Here is a 17,068-nt window from a genome sequence, read left to right on the forward strand (position 1 = left end):
GGAGACCATTCAGGAGGTACAAGAGTTTCCTAAAAATCAAAATACAAATCCAAGAGTTCCAAGCTCCAGGGGGGACAAGGAGACTCACCACACCCCCCAGAGCCTTTGAGTGCCGGTGGAGAAAGGCCAGGTTCTCCCCTCCCAACGCTGATGGCGCACAACAGTGGCTGGTTCTCCTCTCACTCCAGTTCTAACAGTTCCAACAGACCTCAAGCAGCTATAATCCAGTCTTGCCCTACCTTGCTTGAAACCTTGTAGCTTTAGTGCTTCAGGATCCACACTTCTTTTCCCTCCTTCCACTAGCTTGCGACAAACACCTGTGATGCACAGGGATCTCACTCCATTAGACTGGACTAACTTTGCGCCTCTCCCTCCAGGCGACGAACACCCTACGGGCACGCGCAACACCTCCTAGGCTAGGAAAATGCAAAAACACAGGCTGCAACACCCGTGTCCTTGCACCCCGCGGGCTTCCGGCCCTGTGGGTAAATGCTCGTGGTTTTGTTGGGAGGTGCGTGGCCTCCCCTCTACTACGGTGGCCCTCCTGGGCTAGGAAAATGCAAACAAACGGGCAGCAACTTGTCCTCTTACCAACCTCAGAGAAAAAGCTGGTCTCCAAATGGCACATACCTTATGAGATAATAGAAAGAACAGGAACCTGTACTTCTAGAGTAGCCCAACCGGATAGAAAACTGAAAATCCAATTATATCATGTCAATCTCTTGAAAGAGTGGAAAGAGAACCCGTCAGCCACCCACGCCAAAGGACTAGCCTGTCTGGTTCTCAAAGATATAGATAACTTAGATTTAATTTCTTCTGAGTTATCCACTCAACACCAACAAGATCTAAAAAATTTAATAATTTAATTCCTGATGTATTCTCAGAAAAACCAGGAAGAGTAAAAGGTATATACCACTATATTAGAACACCTATAGGTAAAGTGTACACTTAAAACCATATTGACTTCTGGAAGCCCGTAAACAGATAGTGATTGAGGAAGTCAACAAAATGTTGACAGCTAACATCATTGAGCTCTCCTCAAGTCCATGGTCCTCTCCTATAGTGTTGGTCAATAAACATGACTGTTTCTGGAGATTCTGTATAGATTTCCATAAAGTTAACACTATATCAGATTTCGATGCCTATCCCATGCCTCGCATCGACAATCTAATTGATAAACTCAGAGCAGCCACCTTTCTACCGACCCTAGACTTAACTAAGGGGTACTGGCAAGTTTCCGTATATGGGCCAGATAAGGAAAAGACCGCGTTTTCCACACCGTTCGGATTATTCTAATTTAAAGTCCTTCCTTTCGGTCTACATGGTGCACCAGCCACTTTCCAACAATTCGTGGATAAAATCCTACAACCCTATTCTGATTTCTGTGGAGCTTACATCGACGATATCGTCATTTATAGTAAAACTTGGGAGGACTATCTCTTCCATCTTTATACTATCATGAAAGTTCTCAGAAACGCTGGCCTAACTGCTAATCCAGCTAAGTGCAGGTTGATCCAATCAGCTGTAAAATCTCTTGGCTTCTTCATTGGGAACGGGAATGTACAACCTCAACATCAGAAGGTAAAAGCTGTCTTAGATAAACCAACTCCCAAGACCAAAAGAAATCTTGGAGCTTTTCTCGGGTCAATAGGATATTAGTGAAGGTTTATACCTAACTTTTCGGACAAAACAGCCGGGCTGACAGATAAACGAAAGCATGCCGAATCCCAGAAACATCATTGGAATGACGAAGATGAGATATGTTATAACACCTTGAAGCAGATGCGGTCGGAATCCAGTCCTAAAGGTAGTCGACTTCTCTAAGGAGTTTGTCTTACAGACAGATGGCTCCCTTACCCAGGTTTGCGATGGATTGGAACATCCCATACTATTCACCAGCTGCAAGCAGTTCCCACATGAAAGACATTTCTCTGTGTTGGAACTGGAGGCCCTGGCCATCAAGTGGGTCATTAGCCATCTTAGGTACTACCTATTGGGATGAAAGTTCACACTCGTCACAGACCACTCACCCCTACTTTGGATTAGCCAACGCAAAGACTCCAACCCGCGGGTCATGCAATGGTTTCTAGACATACAAATCTATTGTTTCACTGTGGATCACTGAAAATGAAAAGACCAGGAACATTTTGATTTTCTTTCCCAGTTCCCCTGTGAAACAAATGCGGCTACATCGCATAGCGGATGGGTATGTGAGAAACCTCAAGATGTCTCCTTAGCTAGTCCCCGGGGATCTGTCATCCAGGTGGCCAGGACACGGCCATCGCTGTTGGATCCAGTTCCTGAGGGTGGACCAGTGAGTGAGGATCACCTGGATAGTGGGGTGCTAGGGGAGTGTGAGTGGGACACCAATGGTTGAGACGCAGTAGCCCCCTTCTTTCAACAACTTTTCCCCCTCCTAGCAAGTAGGATATTCCAAAATACTACCCCCCCCTTTTCCGAGACGAACACTTTTGCACAACACAAAAGATAACAGATTAACACCAGAGCCATTTACCTGAAATGTCCCAATACAAAGGTCAGGCATAGTCAGGCAATTGACCAAAACCACACACACCTGATGCCCTTTTCCCTTCCCCACAGGGATAAAAGGTGGAGCACGAGAGTACAGGACGAGCAAGGCAGACCACATAACATGAGGGCTAACTCAGCACGGCAGTTCAAGAGGAGGGGAACGACAGTGAATACTGAGAGGGGGACAAGGAGAGACGTGACCTTACCCTTTCCGATCCAGGTCCATGAAACCTCTGCCATCGGAAACATAAGACCGCAAACAAAGGCCAGTATGTGTTGCAGCAGATGTCTATGGTACGCGAGACCCTCCTCCGCTGATAAGCAAGCCGGGGAGAGACGCTTGTCTCGGTGGTACCAACCTTCACTCGAAGGAGAAGAAAGCCAAGTGGTTTATCACAGCCAGTGAGTCGATGGGAGAGTTGATAAGAAAATGAACTGTGTCGAACGTAAATTAGCGAGAGCTGATTTGAACTTTGAAAGGAACTATTGAGAAAAGAGGGGGAAAACCCTTAACAGTGGCGACTGGCACCACGTGGGTGCTCACGCAGAAAACTCTGGGCGATTAACCGATAAGAGACTACCGTAAACAGAAGGCATTAGGAAGAGGCGAAAAGAGCTCAAAGTGGTCATACAGGGGTCTTGTAAAATCCTCTGTTCCGTCGAAAGTCTTTGACCGAACGATAATTGTGAAAGAAAGAGAAATGAATCCTTCATGGTGAAAATTAGTACATGAACTGTTTGTTAAAAGTTGGCAAGAGTGAACCCAGCGGAAGGATGCTAACGAGAAGGGGCAAAGTCTGAAGTCCCCTGGTGAACTGTGTGTAAAAGCTGGCCAGAGGGAAGCCGACAATCCGAGGCGAAGCCTGAAGAACTGTTTAAAAAGACATTAAGACCCGTGAAAGTAAGAAGCATTGGAAGACCAGGGGAAGTGAATGGTCCCCCTTGTCAAGTGGGACTGAGCCCAGCTGAGGGAGATCCAAGGGTGAAAAGTCCTCACCCAAAGTCCATTAAGAAAGGAACCTTTTGTTTGTTTGTTGTTGACTACATCAGACCCATGAAGGCAAGAGACTTTTTTTTATTGAAAAGAGACTCATCCATAGAAGAACCTGATAGCTGGAACAGAACTGTTTCCTTGTGCTGAGAAAGCTTGAGCGTGTGCTGTGCTCCAAGGTCCCACCTTGTCCCTTGCTGAAAACTTGTGGAAGAGAGACCGCTGGCAATTACATCCTGACATATTATTTGTGAACACTTCTTTCTTTTTTGAACCCCTATCCCACACTTTTTGTGTAATTAGTTGTAAGGAATTGGCAATAGGTTTTTCTTAGTGTAGGCCCTTTTGACACAGTGCCACAAAGACTGCCTTATTTTTCATTTGATGTTGACGCTTGGTCCCCTCTTAGATTTAGGTTTAGATTAGGCATTCTTCCACCCGGCATTTACAGTGATCACATCTGTCTGTCTTTACTGTTGCCACCATGGGTTCCTTACGGTACGACATGCGATAAACCTGAGAAGAGGGGTCTGGGACCCATACAATGTCGGGGAACCCTGCAAGAGCAGCACACCATGGTCTGGGACTCGGGCAAAATCGGGCAAGCCCCGCAAGAGCAGCACACCAGGGTCTGGGACCCATCTGAGGTTGGGGAAGCCCTGCAAGAGGGGCACACAATGGTCTGGGACCCACAAGAAGTCAGCCCCACATGAATGGATGAATGAGATTCCCACTGTCCCTACCTACTATCTAGCAAAACCATAGCAGAATCAACGGGGAAAGAAAACCCTAGTCAAGGACCCATACAAAAACGGTGTGGCGTAGGACAAGTCAGTGAGGTCCTGAGACAACCTAGTGAGGTCTGGGACCCACATAAGAGAGAAAGAGAGGTGCGAGAAGTGAAGATAAGGGGTTGAGGACCCATTTCTAACAGAAGGGACATTTTCTGGAATACTTAGATCTACAGTCATGTCTGGCAGGATAGTGTACCAGACTTGAAGCTACAGTTATGAACAGGGGAAGAGACTCCCCCCCCCCCCCCCCCCAATCCACCCAATAGTTGGGAACTGTATTTTTGTGATGATATCATCTACAGTCAAGTCTGGTGAACCAGTGATCCAGACTTGACTCTACATTTCAGAAAGAACAGGGGAAGAGACATACCCCTGCCACACCCCTAACCCCTGCCCCACCCAGATACTTGGGAACGGTTTGTTTTTTTGTAAATAAGAGAGACTGGGAAATAGGAGATGGGAAGGCAATTCCTCATTAATCTTGTTGTGTTTTAGTTTACGTTTGGAGGAGCATTCAACATGTTAATGTTAAAGGACATTTGTACCGTGCACTATCACCACCGGAGTGGTCCCCTGGCGCTCTGGCAGCTCTGAAAGAGGAAGAGAGGATGAGTAGTGGGAGGAAGCTAGAAAAGTGTAAGAGAGCAGTGATGTGTTGTTGGCGGCCTCAGCCCGGTGGGTCCGTTGGCTTGTGGCCCGTAGTCGTTGTGTACTATTGTGCAAGTCTATGTGTGGTTTTTGTTTTGTTGTTGCAATGTAGTGAAGTTTGTGTTGTTTGTTGTGTGGTAGGTCTGTGGTTGTGTTTGGTTTGGAGTTTGAGAGGTGTATGCAGAAGGGGAAATTGTTAGTGGAATTGGTTAGTTGGCATCTCTATCCTGAATTGTGTCGCTGGGCTTGTGTAGTCTACCCAGATGGTGTGTGGGAGCACCCCTGTGCCTCTGTCCTGATCTGGGCCCGTTCGGCATTCAAGGTCCCTTCCACATCTGACCCCAGCCTCCCTCACAACCCCACCTGTCCTCCCTTCCCACTCATACAGCCAATGGACCTGTGAATGTCCACAACTCAGCTAGTGTGATGATTGCCAATATCCCGACAGTTCAACAACACTGTGGTACCTGATAGGAACTAAGGGGCGAGTGAAGATGTTAGGTGGGATTGGCTGGGTTGTTGACTCCATCTCCATGGGTGTCGCCTGTGTTCCACTCTACCCGGCGTTTCCCGTCCATGTGCCGTGGGAACTTCCCCGTCATTCTGGGGGCTGTCCGTGTCCTCAGTTTAGTCATCCTTTTCCTTTCTGTTGTTTTGGTTTTCCGTTTGAGTCTGTGGTTGTTGAAGAGCCAGGTTTTTAGTAATTTCCTGAATTTTAGGTAATCTTTGGTGTTATTTCTTTTGGGATGTTGGTCCAGGTTTTTGCGGCTAAGTGATAGAATGAGGTACCTCCAAGTTTTTTCTTAAGGTATGGTTTTAGTTCCAGGCGAATTTCGTTGCTTGACCTGAGGAGTCTTGTTGGCTTGTAGATTATTTTCTTTTGTAAGAATTCTGCTCCTTGTCCACTGATTGCCCTGTGCGTTATGCACATTTTTTTGAAGGTGATGCAATGTTTTACTGGCAGCCAGTGTAGTGTTTTTAGGGCAGGAGTGATGTGGTCTCTTCTGGATAGTTTGAGGAGTAGTCTGGCTGCTGTATTTTGGATCCGTTGTAGTTTCTTCAGGAGGTATTCTGGTATTCCGAGGTAGAGCCTGTTTTCATAGTCGATTCTTGACATGATGAGGGCAAAGATAGGGAGTGTTTTGTACGTGAAGGGGAGGAAAGGTAGGTTTCTTCTTGCTGTGTGGAGGAGGAAAAAACATTTAATGACTGTTGCATTTATCTGTGGTTCTAAGGTTAGGGTGTAGTCCATCAGGACTCCCAGATTTTTTACTACCTTAGATGGTGACGGTGCTGTTCCTATTTCCGTTTGCCACGGGAGGGTGGTTACATTCTCTTGGTCTTTGGATATGATCATGATTTCTGTCTCTCCTGGGTTGATTTTCAGGCTGTTGGCATTCATCCAGTTGAAGACTTCTTTTAGACAGTCGATTAGGGTTGAATGATCGTCTTGGGTGTCTTTGATTTTGTAGATGATTTGAGTATCGTCTGCATAGTTGTAGCATGTAATGTTATACGAACTACCCGGAGAGACGCCCCCAGGAAAAAAAGACGAAAGACCATGTAAAGAGCGAACTTGTATACTGGAATAACCAGGCTCCGGTAGTGAATGAGAAACACCTTCCAAGATTGACTACACGAAAGCAGACAGAGGCCCACCGGCCAAGCTCTCTAGAATTGGAAAGGGTACCTCCGGGCCCCCCAAAAAATTGGTACATCACAATTGAGCAAGATATTCCGCTAAAAGGAAAAGAAAAGCCAAACTGGGACAAGCAGCAACAAAGTACAAAGGAAGAAGTCAATCGTTGGGCATGGCTGCCCAAAGCATTAGCAATAAACCACAATTACTAGCAATTAAACAAATGCCAGCTAAACAAGAAGTGCTCAGGCCAGCTACTGAACATGGGTTCGGAGATCAACATAACCCTAGGTTCGTGGAACACCCGAGGCTTCTCCCATTTGACGAACTCCTCAGACGTTAACCTAGGATCCGTAGATATTTGGTGTCTTCAAGAAACCTGGATCCAACACAAACCGTCGATAGAAGGTTATACGATCGCTTTCTCACCAGCCTTGAAAGGAACATCGGGGAGACCAAGAGCAGGTTTACTCACAGCAATAAGAATCGGAGTCGACCTTCACCTTCTCAAAGTGTTAAAGACAGAGCCGCACATCCTGGCAACTTTGATACAGAGAAATAACAACCAAAACAATTTTAATAAAGGAAAAAAAACGACATACCTTCTGATTAACTTGTACTGGAACCCGGTAGAATGTGAAACAGACACCTTTCTACTGAAAATCGAAAACCTTTTAAAAGACGCCTTATCAAACGACCTAGTGGAAAGTATAGTTATTTGCAGAGACCTAAATGTCAACATCAAGAAGAATGGGCAGGAGTTTTGTCAAACAAAACCAAATTGGCCACAACTGCCGGAAAACTCACAAGACAGAGGAAACAAATGGTCAAATCTGATGGACAACTACGACCTACACAACGCCCACTTCTTGGGAAAAGCATCGCAACCGACTATCCCGACCTGGGAATTAGCTGGAAGGAGCGCCACCTTAGACCACATCTATCTGTCCAGAAATCTCCTCCCGCTGGTCACCGGCTTTGACATCACCAGAACACTTAATAGTGACCACAACCTCCTGAAACTGACATGGTCAGTTTCCCGCCTCAAAATGCACGAAAGTGATGTGGCGCTGAGATCGACCAACATGGAGACCTATGCAAACTCCACACGCTTAAGGATGAACACCTCAGCAGTAATGACACTAACCTTTTACTACCGCCAAATAAAAGCGCGGGCAAATTCTAAAGAAGAGAAACATCTTATGGACTATTGCCCATTACTCCAACCATATTACATCAAAAAGACGGGAAATAGGAAACAAGCAAAGACCAACCATCATAACAACGAAACCCTCAGGAACAAAAGGCGGGAGATGAGAAGAGCTGTGAGAAAGGCCAGGAGCTCGCCATCACGTGTTAACGTTGAAACAGCTTCGAAAGTCACTAAAGCCTACAAGACTTGGTTGAAAGGCTTTAGATTACAACTTTACCAAGACGACTCAGAACAAATGCTGCGAGTGCTGGCCGGTAAGCAAACAAAATCATTCTGGTCACTGGTCAACTCTAACAGCTCATCAAGCAAGGACGCCTTAACATCAAGCGTAACAGAAGAAGCTTGGATAACACACTTCGCCACCCTTTTCGGCCCAGTGGGCAACGAGACGAAACCCAGGAAAAGCAGACCTGACCGATGGGCAATAGAACCTGGCCCACTTAACATTGAAGATAAAATCAAGAGCCTCAAATCATCACAAGCTCCGGGTCCTGATGGTTTGGCGAACATGGATTTAAAATGTAACCCAAAAGTCTGGTCAACCTTAATAGCCGAAATTTTCGAATCCTGTACAAACTCTACATCTGTTCCGAAGTCCTGGAAAACAGCCAATGTAGTCCCCATCTACAAATCTGGAGACAGAAGCGATCCCAACAACTATCGCCCAATAGCACTGTTGGACTGCATTGGCAAACTCTTCGGTTCATTTTTACTGGACAAATTCAAAACCTGGATAGAGTCCTCTGAAGGATGGGATAACTTTCAAACAGGGTTCAGGAAAAACTTGAACACTATGGCGAACATTTTCACCATTAACATCTTGAAAGCCAGAGTTCAGGAAGGAGCCCTTCCCCTTTGCATGGCATTTATTGACTTATCCAAAGCCTTCGATAAGGTAAACAGAGAAAAACTTTGGATAAAACTTGCCAACTGGAACTGCCCCCAGAACCTCTTAGACCCAATTTAAGACCTTTACTCAGAAACATCCATGAGAGTCAGACTGAATGGTACTGGGTTACTATCGGCAGTGATAGGAACATCTAGCGGAGTTAAGCAGGGATGTCCTCTGGCACCGGCACTTTACAACGCCTACACTGGTGATTACCAACAAGCCGAAAAGAACGTTAAAGCTTTCCCGCCCTCCATAGGATCCGAGAAAGTCAGCAGATTACTCTATGCGGACGATATAATCCTTATTGACCAGACAATGATAGGGTTACAGCGAAAGCTAGACAACCTGAATGAATATCTCCACATCAACGACCTTGAGAGCAATACAACAAAAACTAAAGTGATGCGACTAATGAAAGCGGACAAACGCAAAACTTCAAAGGCTTGGTTTTTTAATAACATCCGTCTGGAAGAAGTCGACACCTTTAGATACCTGGGTACGATGTTCAGCAACAAAGGGAACGAGCAACCTATGCTAGACCTACTGACCAACAAACAGAAAATTTTACTAAACCAACTGATTATAGTGGACAAAAAATATAGTGGTCGCTTCTCAGTAAAAGCGGCGACAAATTTTTACAAGATGAAAGTGGTGCCAGCACTCACCTATGGGAGAGCTGCATTTTTTGGTATTCCTGATTCAATGTGGCCCAAATTGGAAGGCGCACTCTGGAAAAAAGTGCTCCGTTTACCTCCCTCGACTCCAATAGCCTTGATAAGAAGGTCTCACTTCTCTACAAGGAACAGTATCCATCAATACCTTGATGTTTTACAGAGAAGTCAGATAATCGGCAGAGAAAATATATGCACTGATTCGAGAAGAAATTGGAAAAGGGTCTAACAAAACTCTCAAAACCTGGTGGGAAAAAAATCAAAAGCTCCTTGTTACAATTGGAAGCTCAGACGAGGAGCTTTTGGCAAACCCGAAAAGAACGGCAAAAAAACTCAGACTTAGATTGGTGTGAGACCCAACAAACATCAGCAAACTAGAAATCAGTAGCCCACTTGCCGGCGTTTGCCCAAAAACTGAACGACCCCATCGGCTACCTACTTCAATTTCCGAATAAGATCTTCCGAGCTACCTTCCTAAGAGCAAGATTAAACATTCTAAAGACCAACGAGGTACTGAAAATTAGAGGAAAATCCAAATCCGATGGCTGTAGATTCTGCCGGAATCCCGAGCTAAAGGAAAGCCTAAGACACCTGATCATCCATTGCCCAGGGACAGCTAGCAAACGGAAAATCCACCTGGACCACCTCTAATCAAACTTTTCAAAGACACGAGGACTACTGGTGGGCGCACTTGATGAACGGGCTAAGTCGAAGACCGGTCATCGCGGTGGTAAATTTTATACACAGTCTGAAGTTGGACGCCATCGGTGAAGGTTCAGAGAGCCCTTAAAAGACTTAGCCCGTTTTTGATGAGAATCTGGGAAAAAAACAAATTTCACTTCCACTTTTGTAAAAACTGCTAACAGTTAAACACAATAAAAAAAATAAAAAAAAATATATATATATATATATTTTTTTGAAGATTCCGATAATTGGAGTCTGGTAGGTGTTGAAGTACAGTGGTGATAGTAAGGATTCTTGTGGTACTCCACAGTCGTTAACTCGTGGGGTAGATTTTAATGGTTTGATTGATGTCATTGATTTTTTTTCTTGAAGTGATCTGCTAGGTCGTTGCATAGTTTCTCTGAGGCGGTTGGGGTGTTATCGCAGCCTGGTTGTTTCTGATCTCTTTAATGATGTTGAACATTTGTTTTTGTGTGTTGGTGGCATTGGTGATTCTGTCATCATAATGCCTTCGTTTCGCCTTTTGAATTTCCTTCTTGTATGCGCGGATTTGTTTCTGCAACAGTGTTTTTGTCTGGGTTGTATTCTTTCCTCCATTCTAGTTCCATCTTTTTGTTTTCCTTTTTCATGGTGCTTAATAGTGGGGTGAACCATTTTCCATTGCTCTTTTTTTTGATGGGGTGAACGGTTTTTCTGGGGCGATCTTGTCTATTGTATCTGCAATCCATTTGTGTAGTAGCTCCGCTTTCTCGTCTAGGTCTGCTAGCTCTAGTTCTGTGGTTGAGGGTTTGGTTAACTCCAGTTGTTGGAATAGGTTGCTTTCTTTGACGTGTTTCCAGTTTCTTTTTGTGGTGGTTGTCAGTTTAGGAGGTTGGAAGCAGAGTGATCACGAATGGGATGTTGATTTGGTTGCTCCAAGGTATTTGTATCGGTGGTGCCGTGGTGATGAGTTTTTCCCCTTTGCGAAAATTGCGTCGAGGGTGTGTCCTGCCGAGTGTGTTGCCCCGTTGACTAGTTGTCGTAGTTTCATGGTAGTGGGTTGTTCAATCTGTGAGTTTTGGGAGTTGGCGTGACTGTCTTCCAACCAGATGTGGACGTCCCCCAGGATGATTAGGTGTTCGGGGTTGATGGCTATGTTGGTGATGGCTTCTATGAACATCAAGAACTTTTAGTTATTGTGTATTCTCATTAAGAACTGAGCATTTGAATTTGCATCCAGAGTGAGAGAAGTGTTCTACTGGATCAAGGAGATACCTGTTTTTTCTTTAGTTAGTCTAGAGTGTAAGGGATGGAAATATGTTTGGACAAAGGACGGTGGACATTTTACTTTATTGGACATCCTGACGGAGTCCTTAGTCTTTTGTTCAGGTAGGGCAACCCCTTGTAGAAATAGGGCAATATAGGGTTTCCTTTTCTTTACTTTTATATACAAATAAGTCCTTGCCAACAAACATACCACCACTGTGTCATACTTCTGCACCGTTACAACTGAAAAAAGTAAAACATTAAGCCTGATTGCTATGTACTTATGGAGCCACAAAGGCTGACTCCCTTATACATACTGTCCAATGTCATAAAATCACTTGAGCAGTCATGTTTTAAATGACTGCGAATCTAAGGCAAATTATAAATCTTAAAATTAAGTTTACCATGATGATGATCAGTATCCAAATCAATTAGGTAGATTATTCTCTAAGAAGACTAATATTCATTCAACTTCTTTTTATTAGGATAATCGGAATCTGAAGGAACAGAATGACGAGCTGAATGGGCAGATCATCAACCTCAGCATTCAGGGAGCAAAGCATCTCTTTTCCACATCGTTCTCAGATTCCCTTGCTGCTGAGATTAGTTCTGTGTCTAGGGATGAGGTAATGTACATTATCACCTTCAGCAACCAGTGAATAGAAAAGGAAGCACTTGTTGATTTGTTTTTTCAAGTATGAATACTGTGACCCAGACTGAAAAACCAGTAGCCATTGATTATATTCAGAGGGTTGGTGGAGTGTGAACCAGACCACAAGTCCAAGAGAAAAGAAATGGTGAATGGGAGTAAAGCAACTGCACCAAGTCCAGTGTTCGAATGCTGGAAAGGTGTCTTAACAGTAATTCTAACCTACAGAAAAATTGAACTCATCTACCAGGCATTGTTGTTCCATTGAGTAAGGTGCAGAGAAAGAGAAACATTTATAAACCTGATGTAGCTATAATGTGGTTACACCTTACAGTGACAAAAAAACAGTAAATGTAAGACAGTTTGTACGGTGAGCTGTAGGAGTGGTAATGTAATGGCAAAGTTGCTGCATTTTGGAGGCATGATCCCGGCTTAACCAAAAATCACAGGATTCTGTGCAATTCATTGTATCACGATCTAAATTGTACATTTGTGTGATGTATTGTAAATACAAAAAAATCAACCCTACAATATGCAGTCCCTTGTTATCCAAACAACATTGTTTCGGACCAAAACACCATACTGTGGACCTGAAAGATTGGGCTAGCAGGCCGGCAGAAGTGGGGCGACATCTGATGACATACCAACTAAGCAAGAGAAAATGGGGTGAGTGATAGGGTAGGTAGGAAGCACTAGAGTATGGAGCTCCTGGTATTGCGGTAAGGAAATGATTATAGGCAGGAGGAGGATGACTGGCAAAGGCCGTTGTTGTTGAAGCGGGTGGGGAGAGGTCATGGTAGAAACCAAGCAATCAAGATGTAGAGATATGATCTAATAACAAGGTGATAACCAAAGGCAAGAGGGGTAGGGGTCTTCACTGAGACATCCCTATGTTCGTTCTTTTATATGACAACACATTCTCAGCATACCAACATGAATCACTCAACCTTTCATTAGATGCAGCTTTCATAAATTAATGAGGTTGTTTATTACTGTAACTGCTCCTCTCTGCACTTGTCTCCACAGCTCATGGAGGCTATTCATAAACAGGAAGAAATCAATCTCCGTCTTCAAGACTACATCGACCGAATAATTGTAGCAATCATGGAGACCAATCCATCCATCTTGGAAGTGAAGTAAGTAATACAGCACTTGAGCGTTTACACTATTCATTCTTCTCATTCTATGGGCAAAACCTTTCAATATTGTCTTCTGTTTACAGGTTGGAATGATCTCCGGACCTCGGCTTTTGTTTTCCTTTTCCCCATGTGCCTGAATGTTTCCAAGTAAACCCCCCACAAAAAGATGTTTAGGGGAGAAAATGGAAATCGTTGGTCGCAATAATGGGCTCTGGCCTACGGGAAGCTCTGCTGATGAAACCTTCAACCATGTTGAGGCGGATCACACTCCAGGAACTGGTCACACTCCAACTGAAAATCTTCTCCAGTGCTGTAGATCAGTCTAGGCTGCTTCCTTAGAGTCTGATGTCTTCCCATTGTTTTAATAGTTTTATTTGTGTCGGACTGGTCCTGCTGCTATTCCATGACCCGTTAGTCCCACTGGCATTAATCTGACCACAGATGGTCCTCAAGAAGGGGAAGCAAGTTAACGGTGAAGAAGAAACAGTTGGTAAATGAATGTAAATCTTGATTTCTATTCTTCGACTCTGACATGAACTCTTTGTGCAATGAAGAAAAATGAATCATCCTAATAATGACATTGTTAGTTTCCAATGTTTATCAGCATGCATTTTGCACGGGGTGTCAGAAAAACACCATCACAGGAAGTCAACCTAATAACAGGATCACTTTCAGGCTAGGTTAGAATTGTCAACTGAGACTCAAGAGGATGTTGGGCAATGCAAAAAGGAGAGGGATGTGAATGAAAGACGTTAAATTAAAGCTGTACTTGTTTTCCTGCTCACACAGTGTGTGATATGTATGTGAATTTGTTAACTCGCATACAAGGATGGCCACTAGATGGAACTGCATGATCGCGTGTTTGCAGCACTGCAAAATGCACTTGAGAAGGCTCCTTTTATTGTGAGAGTACCAGCAAAGCCATTACACATCTGACTATAATTGGAATCACCCTTTCTTCTACAAAAATGGGAGCCATGAGAGGTGGCTGGGTGTATATCCTGAATACAGTTGGCAACCATTCTAGTTGAAAATAATTTATTACGTGTCAAGCATGACAAATTAATCACTGTTGATTGTTTTAATTTATTATATGATCATGTGTTTGCATAAGCTAAAGTTCTAGGTTCAATATGCAGTCAGATCATCAATCTCTAGCCCATAGGCCAGTTGTAGCATTAGGGTAATTTGCCCCATAGCTCTTTTGTTTGAATATTGAAACAATCAGCTAGTGGTACCAATTAATTGCTAAATATATCCTATAATTTGAATCGTAGTGCTCCTGGAGCTGTTAAGACTTTTGAAGGTTTCGATATCCCTATCCTGCTAAAAGAGGATTTTTGATGAGGCAAATTTAAAAGGTGGACTAGTGAAATTGTGTAATAAGATGTAAAAGGCTTGCTTGCAGATAGTTTTAAAGCTGATAATTAGTCACAAACAGGGAAAGTAATCTTGGGTAGCACAAGCCATCGTTTTGTATAGACAATGCCAGGCTTAACAACTCTAATACATGATCCCTAATGATCTGTCCTATCACTCTGGTAACCAACAAGCCAGGGTTGTGGAATCCTATGGTGAGCCAAGGTTCTGCCTGCAGGAAGGTCCTACTACATCGGATCTGTGTTCTGCCTGGTGGGACAGGGGTGCATCCATTTCCTGTGCATGGTCAAGTTTCCCATATAAATCCACAATTATGCATTCAACATTTCAACTACTCCTTTGAATATGCTGTTGGACTCCTGCAAATCTTTAATTATTTAATAACACAAAATACAAGGGAGTTTAAGTTGGAAACGAATACGTTCATAGAATCAGCAGATTTAACAGGCTCCAAAATGTCACACTAGTCTCATAACTATTCTAATACTCATTTACTCACATTGTAAATGTTTCAACGTGAGTAAAGGGTATTGCACTTTTGAGACATAGAAGACCTGCCAGATAGAAGATGTAGAGGGGAAGGAAAAAAATGCACACAACCCATTTCTTCACACGCCATATTCATAATACGAAGACCACATATCTCCGTAGATATCCATGGACCTTCATGAGAACTGCATTATCATTTTTCGAATGGATTTTAACACTACATATCCAGTCATAAAAGTCTTTAGGACTTTGGTTCATATTGAGCTCTGAAGCCTCCAGACAGAGTAAAAGAACACTAGATCGCCTTCTGTGGATTTCCCTGCTAACTGTATCAACTACTCTATGATCTCCCTACTTAGAAATTTGCTATGCAAAACATTTCCCAATGTCACATGCTTTGGAAGGGCATATTCAGGATAGAGAACAATCTGTATTCGGTTGAATGTCTCACAAAGAAATCAATAGGCAAAGGAACATGGAATGGAAAAAGTCTTAAGTGTAAGCATTATCAGGATGCATTTTGTGATGGGATTGTTTAAAGATGTATGTTTCAGTGATAACCATGTGGTTATTGGATGGCCACCTCCCCCACCTTTAAAACACTGTTTCCCCTACTACCCTTTTCCCCTGGCTTGCAGAAGAAGCCATACATGGTGTACATTTTCAGGTTTGTGTAAATTCGTGTATATTTGGACAGATTTTTCTATCTTGTAGAGTAGGTATTTTTTATAGAATGATGGCTGATCTAAAAGCTTTTTGGGATACCTTACAAAACAAATCCTTTGTCGCTGTGCGTGTACATATATAATTGTATGATATAAATACAGTATATATATTTAGAACTTCTTGCCTTTGCTGACATTCTCTGCCTCTCTTGGTGCTCTTTCAGCCAAGCAGCGAGGCCTAATCTATTGTGCCTGTGGGCGTTTGTGTGCAGTGAAATTTTAAATCTGTGCAGTGAGATTTTACAGACTAAAATGTCCTTGCACTATTGCTGCTCAGGGCCTGCTGGCCAAGGCCTCCTCCCCCTCAACCCCTTTTTTGAAATGAAAATGTTTTAAAGGTGGAGAAGTTTGAGAAGACACCAGTCGGTTAATATGTTGGAGGACACTCGAGAACACCAGTCTGTTTTATACTGAGACCATGCAAGCTCAGGGACTCAGAAAGCTTGCTCACATAACGTCTACATTCTTTGGCTTTGCTGGCAGTGCATGTAATGTGACAGGCATACTTGGATGATATCTTATATGTATCTCGTTTGAAAAGCCAGAACTGGGAGTTGGAGGGAGCAGGTTGTGTTGTGGGACTTCCCAAAACCACAGAATATGTTGATCAGCCCTGCCTTGTGATGTAGGAGCAGGAGGGGGGATTAACTTTCATATTTTGTGTAATCTATGGAGAGGTACCATTCATGGCAAAGTTTCTCAACTGAGAGAAGAACCCTCGAGCACAAACAGGAAGTTCCAAAGAGAAAGAAGATAGCCACGCAGTATACGAAGGAAAATGTCTTAAGGATTTAAAAGACCTCATATGAAGTGTGTGACATTGTATATTAATGAATGATCACAATTAAAAAAACATTTGCAATGACTTTGTTTGGTGTGCCATTTTTTCTTTCCGATTCTTTATCAATGTGACCATCCATGCACCGCATCCCAAACCAAGTGTATAGCTAAAAGTGCTGAGATGGTGGAAAGTAACTTAGAATATATACAGGTCTTAATATACTCCATATAGTCTCTCATTCAGTGGAATACTTGTACGCTTTTCTCTAAAATAAACTGTTAACAGGAATGGGATGACGACAATTTTTGGTGATGAGCTATTGAGCATTGTCCCTGAAGTAGTTTGGCACTTTAATGGCCTTCTGTTAAACATGCAGCCACTGCTGAATAAAAGCGATAATGCACTTTCCCTGAATCTCACACAAAATCATCAAACTCTCCCCCGTCCTGAATTCCACATCCTGCCCCCTCATCCCAAGGTCATTCTTCCCTCTCTTCTCACCCAAAACCTTAGCCACCTCTTTGACAGCAAACTCGCTCTCTTGCCTTTTCCCACCAAAGCTGCCACCTCTCCACACTACATATTACTGAATAAAC

General features: G+C 43.5%; 1 protein-coding gene across 3 annotated transcripts in view; it reads left to right on the forward strand.

Moving 5' to 3' along the window:
- RAB11FIP3 (RAB11 family interacting protein 3) overlaps positions 1-16,556 on the forward strand; it is a 945,045-nt gene extending 928,489 nt beyond the window's left edge. For all 3 annotated transcript variants that reach the window (XM_069646893.1, XM_069646894.1, XM_069646895.1), the window contains 3 exons: positions 11,795-11,935; positions 12,985-13,094; positions 13,181-16,556. In XM_069646893.1, the coding sequence (XP_069502994.1) occupies positions 11,795-11,935; positions 12,985-13,094; positions 13,181-13,190 (261 nt within the window). In that variant the 3' untranslated portion in view covers positions 13,191-16,556. The remainder of the gene's footprint in view (positions 1-11,794; positions 11,936-12,984; positions 13,095-13,180) is intronic.
- The last annotated feature ends 512 nt before the right edge of the window (positions 16,557-17,068 follow it).

Source organism: Ambystoma mexicanum, chromosome 2q (genome assembly GCF_040938575.1).
Source record: "Ambystoma mexicanum isolate Mex_15411 chromosome 2q, UKY_AmexF1_1, whole genome shotgun sequence".
NCBI classification, from domain to species: domain Eukaryota; kingdom Metazoa; phylum Chordata; class Amphibia; order Caudata; family Ambystomatidae; genus Ambystoma; species Ambystoma mexicanum.